The sequence below is a fragment of the Falco naumanni genome, chromosome 18, assembly GCF_017639655.2.
Source record: "Falco naumanni isolate bFalNau1 chromosome 18, bFalNau1.pat, whole genome shotgun sequence".
Taxonomy (NCBI): domain Eukaryota; kingdom Metazoa; phylum Chordata; class Aves; order Falconiformes; family Falconidae; genus Falco; species Falco naumanni.
The window spans coordinates 3,668,943-3,683,041 of NC_054071.1; the positions used below are offsets into that span (position 1 = coordinate 3,668,943).

The window sequence follows — 14,099 nt, forward strand, 5'->3', positions numbered from 1 at the left end:
TCTTCGCACTTATGAAAACCAGGGTCTGGTCTTGTTGCTCTGAAGAGCTGGGCTGTCCCACTGCTGGAGCTGTAGGACAAAGCTGCTCTCGGGAAGGAGTAATATTCTCCATCTTTGGTACCCAGGTGTTGAGGCCAGGACAATGACAATTCCGTAATACCTGTGACCTGGCTGCCTCCGTGAGGAAGCTGATGTGGGTGGAGGTCTAAAGGGAACTGATTACATGGGTCGTGGGAGGCAAAACTTGCGAGTCTTTGTATTTCATCTCAGATTTGGCACGGTGACTTTCAGGTTGGGGTAAAATGCTGCTTCCCCAGCTGCAATGTGCAGCAACAGCAGAGCTGAAGCTTTGAACTCGGTAAGTACAAGCAAGAAAGTGAACAAAACCCAAGTCATGTAGCCAGGACCCTGCAAACGGTTCCCTCCCCAGCTCTGCCTCGACAGCGGCTGTGCAGCCCAGATAACAAGCTTTGAGGTACAATGAAATGAAGCTGTAGATGTGGCAGGGATGCATTGGCTGATGCCTCTGCAGAAATACAAACTCAGCTTAGTTTAATCCTTTCTTCCAAAGGCACTGCTAAAGGGTGAAGAAAACAAGTGGTGGGTATGGCCTATACAAGCAAAAAATTTAAAACACTTCTGGGAGTTATTTGTGGCACTCCCTGGCTGTTAGTGGCTGTTCCTGATGCAGCAATTCATGTTGCCGTCAGCTGGCCCAGCCGTTCCTGGAAAGCCAGTTTAGACACATTCTTGGCTGGATTCTGCCACATTTATTACCTCATAAATCCAACTTCCAAATCAATGGGATGATTTAGAGAAACGCTACTGAATATGTGTAAGAATAGAGCTGGCCACACAGTTTTAAGATGCCTTTCCAGAAAATATGCCTGGATTTTATGGGGAGATAAGAGAGAATTCGTGTTTTTATTCAAAACGTTGACAGGATCCCTGCAGTGCATCATCTGCACTGCAAGCCGAGGCAGCAGGGATGCACGGTCTAGCGGCACCCCATGCTGCAGCCATCAGCTCTGCCCAGTGTCGGCTGGGACCACATCCCCCTGGCCACGCAGGGCAGACCCCCCATGACGCGTGCCAGGGACCAGCTGCGCTGTGCACCCTGCACAGCACCCTGAGCGAGCCAGCTGAAAGCACTCCCAGCACCCACTGACTTGCAGCAGGCACAGCTTTTGTTTTGAATCTTACCGCTGACGAGCAGTGATCTCATTTCCACTGCGATTCCACCAAAGGACACGTAAACACAACCCAGTAAAGGAGCACTGTGGTCAGGAGAACGGCTCCTGCCACTCTGCCGCTGCACGTCCGCGTGGCGCATCGTGGACGGGCCACGAGTAAACAACAGGGCACAATTCCTGACCCCAGGTGCTTCCAGCCACAGCATCTCTGCGGCCTGACTGCTGCACTCCTGCATCCTTGGCCGAGGGAGCCTGGCACAGCACCGGGCTTCTCCCCCAGGATGCTCCGTGCCCGGGGACTGGACAGGGCCAGGCGCTGAGCAGCCCAAGCCCAGATGCCTCAGAAGGGTAAGGACAGACACAGCCTGCAGTTAAAGAGCTTCCCAGGTCACCTCTTAGGGATCCACTGTCCTCACCAGGGGTGGTGCAGGGACTGTCAACACCTCTGGCAGCTCCTCACGATGGTTGTGTCCCTGCAGCTGCCACCCTTGTGACACCCGGCATGGGGATGCTGTATTCACCCTGGATTTATATTTTTCTCCTGGAAAACGGAGCACACCCTTGTTGCTATAGAAACAAATAATACTTTGCTAACAAACCCCCCTGTTTTAATTACTCCTGCTACTGCAAATTGTGAGGGAGGTGTGGAAAACAGGTGTTGATACTTTCCTGCCTTAAGCATTAATAATTAATCGTGACCTTAAGAAACCCATTGAGGAGGGAGCTGCAGGTGGTGGCTTATGCAGACAGGCAGCGGCAGCTCGAGGCAGGTTTCAGAAGGTGGTATTTTATTCCAGAAAGATGCTTTGACTTCTCAGGCTACGCTGAGTTAATCTGACATAAAAGACCACTTTAGAAAGAGACATTGAGGTGTGGCTTTTCAGCTCATTTTAGGAAACTTTCCTGTAATAATTTGATAGTAGGGCAAACTTTATAAGAACGCTAAAATAAACAGAAGTGTTCTTGTCCAGGTAGTTTCATCTACCGGCTCTGCTGGTATGTACGTTTGGAGCCAGAGCTTCGCCGCCTTTTTCCTCCTGAAGACAGAATTGCATGTTTAGACACCAGTGTGCTACCATGAAATTACTGTTATGCCATAGACCGGGCATTCTGATTTTGAAATGTATAAAACCCCAGGCTCATAGTGTGCTTGCGCTCATGAAACAGAGGCAGAATCTGATTTAATAGTCAGCTTTTTATTTGAAAGAGAGTGTGATACAAACAATATGCAGTCATTTGTGGTTGTGTTCAATTGCAGGTAATGTAAATAACACCTTAGAATTTTTGATGTTGTTTTAAGTCTTAATTAACACTTCATGATTTTAATTGCTGCCTTGTGGTATCATCAGAATATCATAGATATTTTCAGCAATGTGTATTTTTATGACACTGCAGTTAAATAGGAAACGAAAGATGAAAGACTGATTTCATGTAAAGAAAGAATACCCTATTAACCTCGTAATGTGGCGACAGTTATTCATCCTACAGCCGGTCTGGGGGAAGCTGGTCGCTCCTGCTGGCTGGCCAGCCTGAAGAGCCTTGCTCACGTCAAGCCTGAGGGCTTGGACTTGCACGGGGGCTCTGTACTGTTTTTGTCACCGAAGTTCCCCTTTCTCCTTGCCGCCACTGCACCCAGTGAGGACAATCCATGACTTTTGCCCTTTCGTATCACCCGAGAGAAGGCAAGGAAATGAAGATGGGGAGAAAGCACATTCCTTGGAGCTCCACGTCCCAGCCGCCCCCACGCTGCTGCGCCTTTGCCAGCTGCACCTGGGGAGGACGAGCAGAAAGTGGGCGTCCGCTGGCTCCGTGCTCCGTCTCCTGGCACTCACGCGACAAGAAGATGCTGCCGCCAACAGACTGAACCCATCCTCTGGCCAGAGCAGACATGGTGGAGGCTCCACTTTCTCCAGTTCTCCAAGTCATACAGACTTGTCTCCGTTAACCAGTGGCAAATGGGAACATGGGTAGCTGTGCTTCTCCATAGCAGCCAACTCCTGATCTTGCAAGGACACATCCCACTCCTGTATTGTTTCCAGCTTTTTTCAGATAGAGGGAAGGGAGCCCTCTAAAGCTGCTCAGAAATGTACCTTTGTTGCTTATTTCCATACTCTTTCCCCCCTCCTTTGGCAAATGATCTAAGGAAGAACTTGGCTGTTGGGAAGGGGTTGTTGGGGCCTGTCTGTGAAGTCAAACAATTCACCATGTACACACATGAGAACTATCTTCTCCTCCACACCCTGCATTATTAGCTGGTGACACTCAGATTTGTGGTTTCTGCCCATGACGTAGGTCAGCACGAAGAACAGGCAGCAGAGCTTGACCATGCCTGGTGCGCTTGTTTTTTGAGGCTTTTTGCTCTTCAGAAGCAACCAGCATGTCTCCTGAAGCTCTGTCTACATGGGAGCTGTAAACCTCAAATTCACATTGAACTTATCTTCCCTGGTCAGAACTGATTGAGATGTTCGTCACAGAAAACATCAGCAGCATTAGCTGCTAAATTATGTTACTATCAGCTTTGAAGTCTTGTTCACAGTGCTTGGAGAGCAGGAGCTTTTCTTCTTATATCCTTCACCTACTTTATGCCAGTCCACATTTTTTCCTGGAGCATCTCATAATTTTTAAGTTACGCCAGCTAGTAGCCATACCCTGCCCTTTCTGAATGGTTTGCTAGGCTCTTGTTCACAAAAATCAACAAAATATCCGCTCCTTATTGCCTTTTCATATTCCTTCACTCTTGAGTGGTCTCTGAAGTGAAGAACTGTATGAGCCCTGAAGCATGAGCTCCTTTGTCATTGCTTTTTCATTACAGAACATCCCTCTCCCTGCAGATAAAAGAGCAGACTCGTATTTCCAGGACTGGTAGCCAAGTTCCTTCTAGCACCATTGTACTCACGGGACTGCAGATGTACTTTCAGGGCTTCATGACACGGCTGTTGTCCCTGCAGGTGTGCTGTGTGTGCAACCTAAAGAGAGACAGGAGACCGCAGAGCTGGGACAAGAAAACACAGTAAAAGAGATGCTGACATGCTCCACTGAAACGCTGCCTGAACCGCTCTGTTTCAGAGCTAACAGTACAAAGCAGTATTAAAATGTAGCCCTGAGCAAGGAGCCTCCTACTTTGAATCACACCTGACTATTTACTTGGAAACGGAAGAAGCATAAAGACGCCCTTTGTCAGATAAAAAGTTTCTGGTGGAATACGACAAAAAAGCATGACTAGAACAAAGGCAAAAATGACGATTCTGGAAGCTGGCTCAGATTTTAGGAGTGATGAAAATCATCGGGAATGCAACAGAAAAAAAAGAGCGCCGGCAACGCCTCCTGCCCGGGCTATAAAGGGCTCCAAGCCAGGGGGAAGCGAGCACTCGCTGCCTGCGCTGCCGAGCCGGGTGCCTCTCTCCAGCCTCCAGCCCCCGCCAGCCTTCGCCATGAGCACCACTGTCAGGCAGTACTCCTCCTCCACCTCCCTCAAGGGGTTCGGTGGCCTGGCTGGGGGCTCCAGCAGGCTTTCCTCCGTGCGAGTTGGGGGAGGGGGCTACAGAGCCCCCAGCGTCCACGGAGGCTCCAGCAGCTACTCTGTCTCTTCCCGCATCGTCTCGGGGCTCGGCAGCGGCTATGGGGGGCAGCTACTGCAGCAGCGTAGGAGGGGGCCTCGGCAGTGGCTTTGGGGGTAGCTACGGGGCTGGCTTTGGGGCTGGCTTTGGAGCCGGCTTCGGGGGGGGCTTTGGAGGCGGCGATGGCATCCTGCCGGCTGGCGAAAAGGAGACGATGCAGAACCTCAACGACCGCCTGGCTGCCTACCTGGACAAAGTGCGTGCCCTGGAGGAGGCCAACACCGACCTGGAGGTCAAGATCAGGGAATGGTACAAGAAGCAGGGACCTGGTCCAGACCGTGACTACAGCCCCTACTACAGGACTATCGAGGAGCTCAGGAACAAGGTAGGATGCTGTGATTACCAAGACGTCTTCGTTGAAGTCAGTTTTAGAAAGATGACCCTGCTCCTAAAAGCTGAAAGGAAGAGTATTAACAAATGACAATTAATAGGTCTGAGATGGGAAAACAGAAGCAACATGCTTGGAAGCAATACTCATAATAAAAGAACAGCAGTTACTTGAGCATGCCCTCCACAAGGCACAGAGATGGGTTTTCTATTGACTGTTGCAGTGTAGGGAGAAAGACAGGTCAGGAAAGCGGGAGCCAGAGGCTATCAGGCGTCAGGTCAGGTTATCTGATGCTACAGGGTGTGCGCTGCCACGCCAGTCATCTCCTGCCCTTCCTCCATGCTCCTTATGCCCCAAGCGTGAGCCAGACTCCTGGTTGAGTTCTCTGCAGGCAGGGACACGCGATTTCTTTGTCACTGCTCACTACTGGATGATATGTAAATGGAGATGTTAAGCCGTTCTCATAAATATCCTACAGATCAGATCTTTTCTAGCCCAATAAGACGCTCAAGGTAGGGGTTAAAAAGGAAAGAAAATGCCCTGTGGGATGGTTGTTCTTTGGGAGGTGCAAACACAGGCATGAGTGAAACCTAGGGAGTCAGAACATACTGGGCTGTAGTAGGTGGCTTCAGAGGTGCTGAAGTGAAGTGCATGCCCTGCTCTAAAATGCAGTAGGTGAAATCATGGCCAAGCTTGTTTCTTTATTCTTGGCAGCTCCCTGGCTGATTTTAGGCAAAAGTCCTTGAAAAAAAGCGCTAGAATCTGTCCTTCCCTTCCTACCCTGTCATCGCTGTCCTCCCTCTGCCCGCATTACTCATCATGAGCTGATTGCCTGGTCCTTCACCACTCCTACACAAGGTGACAACATCCTTAGTAAGCTCAGGTTCCACTGGAGGGGATGGAGGTGTGGGCGGGTGAGAAATGACAATACCTGGTCTGTGAGAGCAAATGCCAGGGAAATGAGGCAGCAGCCGTTGACAGGCTCAGGGATCAGCCCCTGGGGGAAATCCCAGATTTTTCCTAGGAAATACTTAGAATTTTTCAGTTCTTTAACCCTCCCGGGCTTCACCTTGGGGTGAAGGGCTCTTGCTTTGATGCACAAAGCTTCTCTTCAAATTCCAGCTTGTCAGGTGTGCTCTGATCTGGAGCACAGAAACATGTGGAGACAGAGACTGCCTCCAGATGTGAGCAATGAAGTGCTGGGTCTCACAGAAACCCTCTGCTCAGGATCCAGAGGGATGCAGACCCTTCCCTCCCCTCCCGCACCCCACCGCAGCTGGGAAGTTACCACATCAATATCCCTGGATTATTGCTCGGATATCCCCTGAAGCACCAGAACTCAGTGAGAGCTTTTCATTAGCTTGTGGCTACAGAAATTACTGCTCATTAAATGGCCAATAATTTTCAAAATCCTAGAACAAATATTTGCACCTCAGGTGTAATTACGAAAGCAAAACAATTCAGGCACAAGGCACTCCTTCCGCAACTCATTTATTATTTTTTTTCCCCTCTCGGCTGGGCTGTTCAGCATTGCCAGACGCTGCCAGGGTGCTGCCAGGACTCTGAGCATGGTGTCAGCACCAGGAGATGCCACCCTGGCAAGGGCACCAGGCTGTGGCACGTGGCATGCCAGTGCCTTCGCAAGGCTGAATCGGTGCTGGCGAGACTGAGCACCGGCATCCTGCCTCTCCCTTGCAGAGTCCCTATGGAAGTTCCAGCCCAACCGGCAGGAGGTTCAGTGCTGCTCCAAGTCCTTCCGAACGGGAGCTGGGGCAGCAGCATGCTGTTTTTCAGAACTACTTTTTCACTCTCTCCCTTTCTTTTATCCCCCTCCAGATTCTTGCTGCAACTGTTGAAAATGCCAACATCGTCCTACAGATTGACAACGCCCGGCTGGCAGCTGATGACTTTAGAACCAAGTAAGTCCAATGCCTTTGAGAACTCTTATGCAAAGGGAGGGAAAACCCCGTCTAAGGCTTTTCTTCGGTTTCTGCAACTGAGGTTGCTCCACCAGGTCACTGCTCACTAGCAATGTGACATTTGGGAAGCAGACACCTCTGCAGGGACACAGCGTTGTCTTGACATTCCTGCACAGTGGAGAGCTGTGCATGCACATTTAATAAAAGATGCTTGGCAGAAGTGCACCAAGTCGGGGTAGGAAACAAGAAAAAGCCTGTATCGGCTGGGCTCCACAGTGCAACTGTGTGTCCGTGTCCCCAGGTTTGAGACGGAGCAGGCTCTGCGCCTGAGCGTGGAGTCCGACATCAACGGCCTGCGCAGGGTCCTGGATGAGCTGACCCTGGCCAGAGCTGACCTGGAGATGCAGATCGAGAACCTGAAGGAGGAGCTGGCCTACCTCAAGAAGAACCACGAGGAGGTGAGCACAGAGCCAGGCTCAAACTGCGACCTGCAGAATGTACCTTGTGCACAATGGCAAGGGGTCAGGTCAAATGTGCAGGAGCATCTCCACAATTAGGGCTGTTGGGAGACCCTTGAGTGGGAAAGGGGAAGGGAAACAACCCTTTGAGAAAGGGGATCCAGGAGGAGGGCTGTGGGGTTCGTGTGCTGGGTGCAAATAAGAAATTGGCCACAATGGGAATATACTGATTTCACTCTGACATGTATCATGTGTTTCTTGTTCCTTCCAGGAGATGAATGCCCTGCGTGGGCAGGTGGGTGGAGAGATCAGCGTGGAGATGGATGCTGCTCCTGGAATCGACCTCACCAAGATCCTGGCTGAGATGAGGGAGCAGTACGAGAGCCTGGCGGACAAGAACCGCAGGGACGCCGAGCAGTGGTTCTTCAGCAAGGTGAGCTGGCTGCGGCGGAGCAGCGAGGGGCGCGGGACCCCAGGCCGTGCCTGCTCACCGGTGCTCTAACGGCGCGCTGCTGCCTTGTTGCAGACGGAAGAGCTGAACCGGGAGGTGGCCATCAACACCGAGCAGCTCCAGAGCGGCAAGACGGAGATCACCGAGCTGCGACGCACCATCCAGAGCCTGGAGATCGACCTGCAGAGCCAGCTCAGCACGGTACGAGGGGCCGGCTCCCTGCGGGGGTGGGGGGTGGGGGGCACGCAGGAGCACGGGCCAGGGGGCGCGTGGGGGCTCCACCTCCACCCCCAGTGCCCTCCGTCCCCCGCTGAACCCGTCCCTCTCCTCTGCACGCAGAAAGCGGCGTTGGAGGGCACCTTGGCCGACACAGAAGCCCGCTACGGCACCCAGCTGGCCCAGCTGCAGGGGCTGATCACCAGCGTGGAGGAGCAGCTGGCCGAGCTGCGGTGCGACATGGAGCGCCAGAACCACGAGTACAGGGTCCTCCTGGACGTCAAATGCCGCCTGGAGCAGGAGATCGCCACGTACCGCCGGCTCCTGGAGGGTGAAGACGCCCAGTACGTAGAGGGGCTTTGACTGGGAGAGCGTGTTGGGAGGAGATAGGTCAATAGATACAAAATGTGCTGTCTGGGAACTCAAATTGCAGCTTTCAGGGTTCTTCTTAACATTGATACCAGCCACGGATGCCCAGTGGCTCTGTCCCTGGTTTCTGTCTGCAGCGAGATGCTGTAACGGGCACCTTTCACTGCTGGAAGGGGCAGTGGTCCCTCTGCCCTGCATGAGATGCCGAGCGGAGTGAGCAGGAGCTTTAGCAACTGCTACGAGCCTTTTATGTTTTCCTCCTGCCTGAATACAGAGTCTGTGTAACAACAAGAAAAAATGAGTTTGCCCCTAACTTCTCTTTGTTTTTCTTCTTCTCTTGTAGCATCTCTTCCCAGTACTCCTCCGCTATGTCCTCACACTCTGGCAGAGATGGTAAGAACCTATCTTGCTGCACATATTTATAACAAACAGCTTTGCGACCTGCTTTTAAAGCAGCTGCCAGACCGATGGAGTGAAAATCACTCCTCAGGCGTGCCGTGCCGCCTCGCTGGCTGGATCAGAGTGGCAGCAGTCAAGGGCGCTTGTGTGCGTCTTACAACTGCTAACCACAGGGAAAAGCTGTGGGAAATACCTTGCACTCCTTTATCACAAGAATGATTTGCCCTAAACGGGCCTTGTGATTGAGCAGGTGGTGTTCTGGCTTTACACAGACCATGAGAATCAGGCGACATCACACATTTAAGGAGTGTGCCTTTTGCCTTCTTGAGCTTTCCCATCAGCCTGGCTCTTCCCTCTTCTAGCCAACGTTGCGTTGTTTAAAACAGCATTTTCCAGTATCTTGTGGATTTTGTGACATCTTCCAGAAAAACATGCAATATCTGATATTGTGGTTAAGAAATTTCTTTCCTTCCTGCCCCTGAATAATTGTCCTCTGCTCTCCTTTTGTAGTGATGACATCTTCCCGTCAGGTTCGCACAATCGTTGAGGAGGTGCAGGACGGGAAGGTGGTCTCCTCCCGGGAGCAGGTTGCGCTTACCACTCGCTAGAAGGGCAAGCACCTCTGTGGACCCTTGACCCCAGGCTCAAGAGAGTGGCGAGCTGAACCAAACCCTGCCTGAGGCCGTATGTGATGGGGTTGTGTCACAGAAAGCAGTCCACTTCATTCATCTGCTCCTCCTTCCTGTACTACCATGATTCCACACGGGTGCCATCATGCACTCTGTACACATTTAATAAAGCTTTTTTCCCTCGTTCATGCAATTACAGACTTGTCTGTCACTGATACATGATCCCTCAAAGCCTCAGGGTTGTGTGTTTGTGCCAGGGAAAGTCCTAAGAAACCACAAGAAGCAGCCAGTGAGAGAAGGGGAATGGAGGGATATGGTTTCCACCTGGAGCAAAAATAGTTTGAGACAGCTTTTTCTACTGAACTCATTGCTTGTAAATACATGGGACTGACCGAGACATAAACCAGATAAGTTTATTGCAAAACGAAGGCAATAATGGAAGGATGATGTTTGAGGTCAACGTACCTCACCACACGACTGATAAAGCCAAGAGAATAAAACCCAGTTCTCTAATTCCTGGTATCACAAAGAATCACTTTCTCCTGTAAGTTGAACATAACTGACTACAGCAAGACTACTACTGCCGTGTGTACCATTCTGAGACACGAGCACAACATCAGACTCGTTGACAAATCTTACATATACATGCCTTCTGTCTTACTTGACTGTCTTTAAATCACACTATTAGGCACATTGTATGAAAACTTCATGCAGGTCTTTTCATGCTGCCTGAGGGCTGCACTTAACAGGTGCTAAAGTAACCATTGCTTAATCCACAGAGGGATGAGTAGCAATAATTTTTTATCACTATAGCATCTAGTAGATCACTGCTAAAATCCTTCTTGAAACACACGCGCTACTTATCGTATGTCAACAACGTCTGCAGGCAAGCTGCCATTCAGGATTAGGTGAAGCAGCTTGGGCACCGGCAGCCAGGAACCGAGTTTGCCTTTGCCCGCTCACTTTCCACAGAGTGACAGAGGAACCAAAGGATGCTCTGCAGGCTGCAGATCTACCAAATATGTCCTGGGGGCTAAGCAGGAGAGGAAATCATTTTAGACCCAAAAGCCTGATGAAACCACTTAGGTCCAACTTCATGCTTTCCAGCCAGTACAGGAAAACACAGCCAGTTTTGGGAGCTGTGTCCAGTCTTGGACCGTGGCCTCATGTTCCACATGAGGAATACAGATGTGGGCCTTAGACAGAAGGAAAAAGGTAATAGTTTGCAGTAAATCAGCTTCCCTTTGCTTATAATGATGTACAAGGTGCGACTGTGGTTCAAGTTAAGCATGCTTGTGCCTTGGATTATTGTTGATGATTCACGCTCCCTCAGCCTCCACAGGGCACCATGGTCCTTGCTGAACAATTACAAAAGCATGCTCCCTGGCCTGAACAGGCTCTTGAAAAGAGTGGATGATATCATGCTGGGCATGACAACACAAGCAAAGGTGATCGAAGAAGTGGGGAACCTGCCAGGTCTTTCCAGAAAAGGGAGTGAGAAGAGATGTTATCATTCTGTATTATTGTTTAGCAATTACAGAAGAGGGTAGGAAATGAAACACAGACCAGAGTGCCGAGTTCATTGACTGTGTCACGCTTATCTCTTTGCTGGAATAACAGACCTTTTTTTCAGAAATAGGAAGTCTTCCAAGCCAAGAGAGCTAGGGCCACCGCAAAAATAAAAACTAGATCAAGCAAAAATGCCCTTTAGTATCAAGCTGTCTTAGACTTTATGGCAACAAGCAAGGGTGCAGGCTGGAAATTCTGATTAAACTGCAAACGTACTTCTCCCCCCGATCAGAAGAGCGTTGTTATACTTCAATTATAAATGGCAGCTTTTTAACTCTTGAGCCACCTGGAGGATGCCCCAGGTGTATGAACACAGAAAGGCTTTCTGAAAATCACAAACATTATGGGATAAATATAATAAGTAGGAGGCTGAAAGAGTCTGAGAGTATCTGGCTCTGCTGGCAGCACAGTAAGGCATGGCCACTTCTGCAGCCAAAAGGACACGAGGGAGAGCATATTTAGCAGCATATTTCGTTATCTTTGATATCTGTCACCCAGCACTAAGCCATTTACATCTTTCAGCAGGAACAGCTTGAAATGAGTACCTGAGAATAGCTGGGAGAATAGCTGGGAGAGCTGATGGAGAGCCCACATTTGTAATTAGTTGAGTCAGTTCCACTGGGAGGATCTTACCAGGAGTTTTCCTTATTCACCAACATACATTTGCATCAGTAAAAAAGGCTTATATTCTGCGCAGAGCTCTGCATAACCCTATTATCACAACCAAGACAGAAGTCCAAGCACAGATAATCGCTGTGCTACATTACAATACTCTGAAGAAGGAAAATACCACATAACTATTAGGCAATTTATTTTTTATTACTACTCTTTGCTACGCACTGTTTGTATCTTTGAAACACAGACAAATTATCACATCCAAGAGGTGGACAAACACTGTTTTTGGAGAACATTATTTAAACTTTCTGCAAGATGCAAGCAGAACAAGAAAAGCCTTGTTAGGATTCAGCAAGGAGTTATAGAAGCAAGTTCTCAGTGAATGATGGTGAAACTTGAATGGACAACCGAACAAAAAAGGAAAACCAAGAACGTCCTTCAATGGTATTTCATCAGCTGAGATGCAGAAAGAAATACGTAGCATGTGCCAGTGTCAAACAATATATAATAGCAAGAATGCTTACAATGAATAGTACTTCAAATAAGTACCATATTTCCTATCTTTAAATTCCATGTTCGCATCGGACAGTTGTTTTTACAATGCCCTTGAGAAGGTTGGATTACTGTTATTATTGTTTCCATCCTACAAAGCATGAAATTGAGACTTGGGGAAGCTGAACGATTTGCCTAGAGTGATTTGCAAAGCTGGGATCAGAACCCTGCAGCGCCTGGTGTCATCAGTGAGATGGAAATCAGTTTCTGTCCAGCCAATAACATGCAGAGAAAAAGTGGAATGACGATTACATCAATAGCTAGATAAGCAAATACTTTGTAAATAGCAAACAAATAATTTTCCATAGGTGAAACACTGACATTTAGCCAACAGTGCGCAGAGAGGAGCTAGGGCTGCTTGGGGTTCTCACTCTGTGTCAGAGCCTCCTGATGAGGCTCTCCCCAAGCCCAGGGCAGCCCTGCAGGGACATGCAGAAGCCCAGGCTGGTGTGTTTCAGATGCCAGGCACTGCCTGGATCCTACCCTGGCACTTGCCATGGTTGCTTCAAGCCCACAGCTGAGCTGGGGCTGGCAGTCACACAGGGTGGTGGACACAGCTTGAGCACCAGCAGGGATGCAGGGTGCAGTGTCATGTTTGAGTCACCAAGTCTCCAGGGAAGTTCTCTTGGACATAAAACCAGCTAGTGACTCAGAAATGTTTGTAATAACACAAAATGCTGGATCTCCCTCTTGGGGGCACATTATACTTTCTGTACTTCATATGCATTAGCCTAAGAAACAGTCTTAAGCTTTAAACTATCCCCAGACTACCAAAGAACTCCCTCCGGGGAAATCTAATCTTTCTCATTTCCATCGCCCTTTGGAATCTGATAATTTTGTGCAGTAGAACAACCTTTGGGAATAAGTCCCAGTGCCCATCCTCTACCACCATCCTGCTCTCCTTCACAAAGCACAGTACAAGACGCAAATGTAAAGCTGAAGTATAACTCCTTTCTTTCTACTTTTCACAAAGCTTATTAAGTGGGAACGGCACCTTTGCCTAGGGGAGGCTCTTCTGCTCATTTGCTATTTGGAGTAGTAATTTTTCCTCATCAGGCCTGCGCTGCTGTTCCTGAAATGCTTGCCGGGAAATCCTCATCAGCCATCACTTCTCTCCTCCTCTTACTCCCCTGGGGCACAACGTTGCCTGCGAGGGGCTCCCAAGTCAGCCGAGGACAGCTCATCAGAGGCATTGCCCGTGGCTGGTTACAAGGCTGTGGTGAGCAAATTTCCGTCTGTAGACTCCAGTCTGGAAGTCAATAAAAGTTAATTCTGGAAAGAGCCTTCCATTATGCATGTAGATACTGCGATTAACAGATCTCCTCATAAAAAAATGAAAATGTCTTTTAATAAAATGAGGACTGTAACTGCTGGCAGGTTTGGAGGTATGCTCTGGTGTAAAAGCAAGAGGTGGTTTTAATAAAAACTGCAGATTTTGGAAAGGAAAAAGTCTACCATGAAGAACACACAAATTCAGTAAAATCAAGAGTGAAATTACTGTTCTTCTTTACAAAAGCGGTAGAAGTTCTAATTGCCTTTGGCTGCAGAGACCTATGGTAAGGTCTGAAGTTCAAAAAGTAAGGAAGAAATGTGGACATTTCTGCTTAGTTTTCAATAACTGAAAAAAACCAGCCCCACTCATTCACATTTTAATTTTTCTCACTGAAAAATGAAGGACTAGATGTTTCCCAATGAAATTAAATGAAATGCTAGCTCAGCATTAATGTTACCATTCTTCTATAGAAAAAAACCCCAATTTCTGACCAGTTCTGCTCCTGGTTTGC

At 49.0% G+C, this 14,099-nt stretch overlaps 1 protein-coding gene across 1 annotated transcript; it reads left to right on the top strand.

Moving 5' to 3' along the window:
- Positions 1 to 4,493: 4,493 nt before the first annotated feature.
- On the top strand, positions 4,494 to 9,765 carry LOC121099052 (keratin, type I cytoskeletal 14-like). Its single transcript, XM_040617674.1, is given in 9 exon segments — positions 4,494 to 4,813; positions 4,815 to 5,135; positions 6,975 to 7,057; positions 7,359 to 7,515; positions 7,787 to 7,948; positions 8,042 to 8,167; positions 8,306 to 8,526; positions 8,895 to 8,944; positions 9,461 to 9,765. Coding segments are annotated over 9 exon segments (1,407 nt in total). The 5' UTR covers positions 4,494 to 4,624; the 3' UTR covers positions 9,559 to 9,765.
- The last annotated feature ends 4,334 nt before the right edge of the window (positions 9,766 to 14,099 follow it).